The sequence below is a fragment of the Myotis brandtii genome, unplaced genomic scaffold, assembly GCF_000412655.1.
Source record: "Myotis brandtii unplaced genomic scaffold, ASM41265v1 scaffold130, whole genome shotgun sequence".
Classification (NCBI taxonomy): domain Eukaryota; kingdom Metazoa; phylum Chordata; class Mammalia; order Chiroptera; family Vespertilionidae; genus Myotis; species Myotis brandtii.
Window position 1 is genome coordinate 889,923 of NW_005354596.1, and position 5,311 is coordinate 895,233.

At 62.9% G+C, this 5,311-nt stretch overlaps 1 protein-coding gene across 3 annotated transcripts in view; it reads left to right on the forward strand.

Annotated features, from left to right (window-relative positions):
* The window catches only part of CDSN (corneodesmosin), a 9,440-nt gene extending 5,125 nt beyond the window's left edge, over positions 1 to 4,315 (forward strand). The window contains exons 2-3 of one of the 3 annotated variants that reach the window (XM_014534503.1): positions 1,803 to 2,274; positions 2,326 to 4,315. In XM_014534503.1, the coding sequence (XP_014389989.1) occupies positions 1,803 to 2,274; positions 2,326 to 3,622 (1,769 nt within the window). In that variant the 3' untranslated portion in view covers positions 3,623 to 4,315. Of the gene's footprint in view, positions 1 to 1,802 lie in introns of all 3 variants that reach the window. The other 2 variants (XM_014534504.1, XM_014534502.1) reach the window with 2 other exon arrangements.
* Positions 4,316 to 5,311: the final 996 nt, after the last annotated feature.

Below are 5,311 nucleotides of genomic sequence, written 5' to 3' on the forward strand. Positions count from 1 at the left end.
GGGGACATTGTGCCTGGAGCCCGGGGGACACAGTGCCTGGAGGTTGGGGGACACAGTTCCTGGAGCCCGGGGGACACTGTGCCTGGAGGCTGGGGGACACTGTGCCTGGAGGTTGGGGGACACGGTGCCTGGAGCCCGGGGGACACAGTGCCTGGAGCCCCGGGGACACTGCTTGGAGCCCGGGGGGACACTGTGCCTGGAGGCTGGGGGACACTGTGCCTGGAGGTTGGGGGACACGGTGCCTGGAGCCCGGGGGACACAGTGCCTGGAGGTTGGGGGACACAGTTCCTGGAGCCCGGGGGACACTGTGCCTGGAGCCCGGGTGACATTGTGCCTGGAGCCCGGGGGACATTGTGCCTGGAGCTCGGGGGACAGGGTGCCTGGAGGTTGGGGGAGCCCAGCAAGGGGACGTGGGCTCCGCAGTCTGATGCTGGGGCCTGGGGCTGCTCCTCACTGCCCTGTCACCCAGGCAAGTTACTTAAACTTTCTGAGCCTCTGAAAGTTTCTGAGACTTAAAAATGTGGGTACTGATAGGCACACCAACGCCCACAGAGAGCCCTCGGGCACTCTCGGCCTTCTGAGGCCACAGGAGGCTCGGGAGGGGAGGAAACTGGCCCAAAGCACAGATAGAAAGTAAAGTGGAGGCAACCCCAGGCTGGGCACTCATGGCATGGCGCCTCGCATGCTGGTGGGAGGGGCAGGCTGTGTGGCGTGGGGGCGCAGCAGGGACAGCTGGGTTCGAGCGGAGGGCACAGAGGATCTCTCCTTGAGGGAATGGCCGGCACAGGTGTGGCCAGGTGTGGGGGCTGGGGGAGTGGTGGCAGCCACACACACAGTGTGACTTGCTTTATGTCTTCAAGCTCCTTCCACAGCCACACCCACACTCTGCTCACAGTCACCCCCCGAGGGAGGGCAGGCCTGGCCTCTGGCCTCCGAATGTACAGACTGAAGCCCGGTGCGGTCTGGTGGCTCACAGTGCGTGGCTGTCCTTGCGGGGACTGGAAGGGGATGCGGGGAGGGTGGGGCAGGTGAGCCCGGGAGGAAAGAGGTTGTGCTGCATCTCGAGGGAGACAAGGCAGGAGCACCTGGGGGGGCAGGGCTCACGGAGGCTGGGCAGGGAGCGCTCCGTCCCGTGTCCCCTGGGCTGGCCAGGAGAGCAGGTGGCTCAGGGTGCGGTGTCCCGTCGGGCTGTACCAGCAGGTTCTGAAGCAACAGCGGGGGCCCCACTCCTGGCTCCCACCCAGCTTTCCCGCCTGGGCAGCGCTGAGTTGGGAGCAGAATGCCCCCCTCCCCTAAGCCCCTCGCCGGAGGGAGCCGCTGAGCAGTCGGGGTCCTACGGGCCCTGCCCTCTAGGTAGCCCTCTGCCGCTGGCTTTCTCTCTTCTCAGTGTCTCTTTTGCTGTCTGTCCTTCCTCCCTTGGTCCTCCGTTGCTCTATTGTTTCCTCGGTGTCTTCTCCTCCCAGCTGGTCCCTGGGAATCTACGCCCACCTCTCGCTCAGTCTGCACCTGCTGTCTGCTCCGTCTGGTCCTGCAGGCCCCTGTCCTGCTCCACCTTCTCCCAGGCCTCTCCTTTCCTTTTCTGGCAGATGGCTGGCCCCGCCCCCTCCCAGAACAACAGAACCGCCCTTATCCTGCCGGCTCCCTTTCCTTTAGATTACAGCCTCTTCCTTTCTTTTCTGCCCCAAATTCTCCCTGGGCTCCTCGCAGGAGAAATCAAAGTGGCAGGTGATGGAGATGGGTCTGAAAGGTGAGGGAGGAAGCCAAGCCTCTCGGGCCCTACTAACCACAATTTTCCTCCCCAGGGACCTTGGCTAAGAGCATTGGGACCTTCTCAGACCCCTGTAAGGACCCCACACGGATCACCTCCCCCAGTGACCCCTGTCTCATCGGGAAGGGTGGCTCCAGCAGCTCTGGTTCCAGTTCCGGTGGCTCCGGTGGTGGCTCCAGTGTCTCCAGTGTCTCCAGTGGTTCCAGTGGCTCCAGTGGCTCCAGTGGTGGTTCCAGCAGTGGCTTCAGTGGTAGTTCTAGCGGATCCATTGGCTCCAGTGGCTCCAGTGGTGGCTCCAGTGGCTCCAGTGGATCCAGCAGTGGCCCTAGCAGTGGCCCCAGCAGTGGCTCCAGCAGTGGCTCCAGCGGATCCAACGGTTCCAGTGGCTCCAGCAGTGGCTCCAGCGGTGGCTCCAGTGGATCCAGCAGTGGCCCTAGCGGTGGCCCAAGCAGTGGCCCCAGCAGTGGCTCCAGCGGTGGCTCCAGTGGATCCAGCAGTGGCCCTAGCAGTGGCCCCAGCAGTGGCTCCAGCAGTGGCTCCAGCGGATCCAACGGTTCCAGTGGCTCCAGCAGTGGCTCCAGCGGTGGCCCTAGCGGTGGCCCCAGCAGTGGCTCTAGCAGTGGCTCCAGTGGATCCAGTGTGGCCCAGGGTGGTCATTCGGGGCCTTTGCTGTTTCAGCCAGGGACAGGCTACTCCCAGAGCAGCTACACCTCTGGGTCTGGCTCCAGTCTGCAAAGTGCCTCCAGCTCCTCCCAGTCGGGATCTGGCCCAGCTGCACCAAGCAATGGTGGCTCTTCCCACTTCGTGATAAGCTCCTCCCAGTCTGGAGGAAGCTCGAGTTCTTCTGTCTCCCAAACTTCCTGGGCGTCCAGCAGCGGTGGCCAAAGGGTCAGCTCTAACTTACGCCCCTGTAGCTCGGACATCCCCGACTCTCCCTGCAGTGGGGGGCCCGTCGTCTCCCACTCTGGCTCCTACATCTCCAGCTCCCACTCCGTGTCAGGGGGTCAAAGGCCAGTGGTGGTGGTGGTGGAGCAGCACGGCTCTGGCGGCCCCGGCGGCCCCGGCGGCCCCTGTAGCAACGGTGGCGCTCCGGGCAAGCCCTGCCCCCCCATCACCTCTGTCGACAAGTCCTACGGCAGCTATGAGGTGGTCGGCGGCTCCTCTAACAGCTATCTGGCCCCGGGCATGACCTACAGCGGGGGCAAAATCTACCCGGTTGGATACTTCACCAAAGAGAACCCTGTCAGAGGCTCTCCAGGGGTGCCCTCCTTTGCAGCTGGGCCCCCCATCTCTGAGGGCAAATACTTCTCCAGCAATCCCATCATTCCCAGCCACAGCTCCAGCGCCAGCATCTACCCGTCGGGAGCCTCCTCGGTCGTCGTGTTCCAGCCAGTGGGCTCTGGTGGCGTCCAGCCCTGTGCAGCGGGCTCCTTGGGCTCGAGGGGGCCCTGCTCCCTCTCGGGTTCTGGGGTCCACAGTGCTTCCGGCGGCTCTGGGTCGCAGTACCACCCCTGCGGCAGTGTCTCCCAGGGGCCCTGCTCCCAACCGGCCACGGGCTCGCTCAGCCAGAGCTCTGGCTCCCAATCCAGCGGCAAAATCATCCTCCAGCCCTGCGGCAGCAAGTCCGGCTCTGCTGGTCACCCCTGCGTTCCTGCCTCCTCCTCGACTCTGACGGGGGGTCCCAATGGCTCTCCCCAGCCTGACCCCTCAGCTGGTGCCCAGCCCTGCGGCGGCTCCAAGAAGACACCTTGCCGCTCCCTCCGGGACATCCTGGCCCAAGTGGAGCCCCTGGGGCCCCAGCTAGCTGACCCTGAAGCCTTCCTGCCCCAGGGACAGTCTCATGCCGGTCCATAGTCACTTCTGCTCCATGCATGTGCAGCACACACGCACACACCTAGGCACGGGGCCAGCTGTGTCCCCCCTTGCTCCCAGAGCTGCTCTGCTTACTCCACGGCCAGGGCGGCACACTCCCCATCATGCTGCTTTCTTCATCTCCCCGGACTGCTTCTCTCCCGCTGCGTGGAAGCCCAGCCTCCTGCACCACCCGCTCTGCCCCACAGCCACTCCCTGAACCTTCCTTTGCGTGGCTTTGAGACGCAACAGTCCACTGGCTAACCCTGGCCAGTCCCTGCCCATTCAGATTGCAGACTGGGAAACCCCTGAAATGTCCCAGAGTAACTCTAATGCTTGGACAAGTCATCCTCCCCCGCGTCCCTTTGACCAATAAAACACAGTCTAATCCATTATCTGAAAATAATGACTGCTGTAAACTACCTCTTTTGGTCATCTGGCCAACCACCGGATCTGCCCAGGGTTTCCACCCCTCCAGCCCCTCCCACTTTCCTATGGAGCTCACCACAGCCTCTGTGGTTTCCACACTCCTGCCTCTCAGGGTCTCCGTCACAGTCCCCCTTCCTGGCTGCCACGTCCCTCACGATCAGATGGGTCCCTGCCCGAGGGAGGTGCAGGGCATCCTGGGGACCCCGCGAGCCCGGCAGGCTCCCTGCTCTCCAGATCCTGGAAAAATGTCTCAATAAACGGTGTGAATTGGAGGCTGGTGTTTTGCCTTCGTGGAGTCCCGGGTCCTCTTAGGACCAGGGTGGTGCTCCTAGGCCTCCAGAGGCCCGCTACCCCGGCCCCAGTATTTCTCTTACCTGAAGCTCCTGCCGAGGGGAGGAACACAATGACATCGGTTGCACTGACAGCAGAGGTTGCATCGTCTCCCGGATCCCCGTCCCACATCTCTCCACTCCCTTTGCTCCAGAAAGTCCATTCCCGCCTCAATCCCCACTCAACTGGGTCCTCCCCATTCTGTCTCCCCACCCAAGCTCCTTCCCCTCTACCATTAGTTTGCCTTGTCATCTAGACGCCAGGCCCTCAGGGAGCCCCAGGCAGGGATTGCCTGGGTTTCTGACATCAGTGGGACCTTGGAAAGGCTGGGACACAACAACGCACACCAGGTTCCTGGCGACTGTGCAGGAGCCCAGGTGGAGGGAGTGAAAGAGAGTGAGGATGAGAGCATGACAGGCATGCAGTAAGCATGGTCCCTCCCAGGCCTGCACAACAGTGTCCCAGGCAGTGGAGAACAGAGCCCACAGGGTCCCTAGACTCCACATTCCTGCTGCCTCTGTTGCAGGAGGTGAGAGAACACAGCACCACAGTGGAGAAGGAACTGGAGCTGGGGTGAGGGCTGTGGAATGGAGCCCCATAGAGGAGAAGGAGGGGGGAGGTGGAGTGAGGGCTGTGGAATGGAGCACCATAGAGGTGAAGGGAGAGGGAGCTGGGGTGAGGGCTGTGGAATGGAGCACCATAGAGGTGAAGGTGCCTCTGTTGCAGGAGGTGAGAGAACACAGCACCACAGTGGAGAAGGAACTGGAGCTGGGGTGAGGGCTGTGGAATGGAGCCCCATAGAGGAGAAGGAGGGGGGAGGTGGAGTGAGGGCTGTGGAATGGAGCACCATAGAGGTGAAGGGAGAGGGAGCTGGGGTGAGGGCTGTGGAATGGAGCACCATAGAGGTGAAGGGAGAGGGAGGAGGAGTGAGGG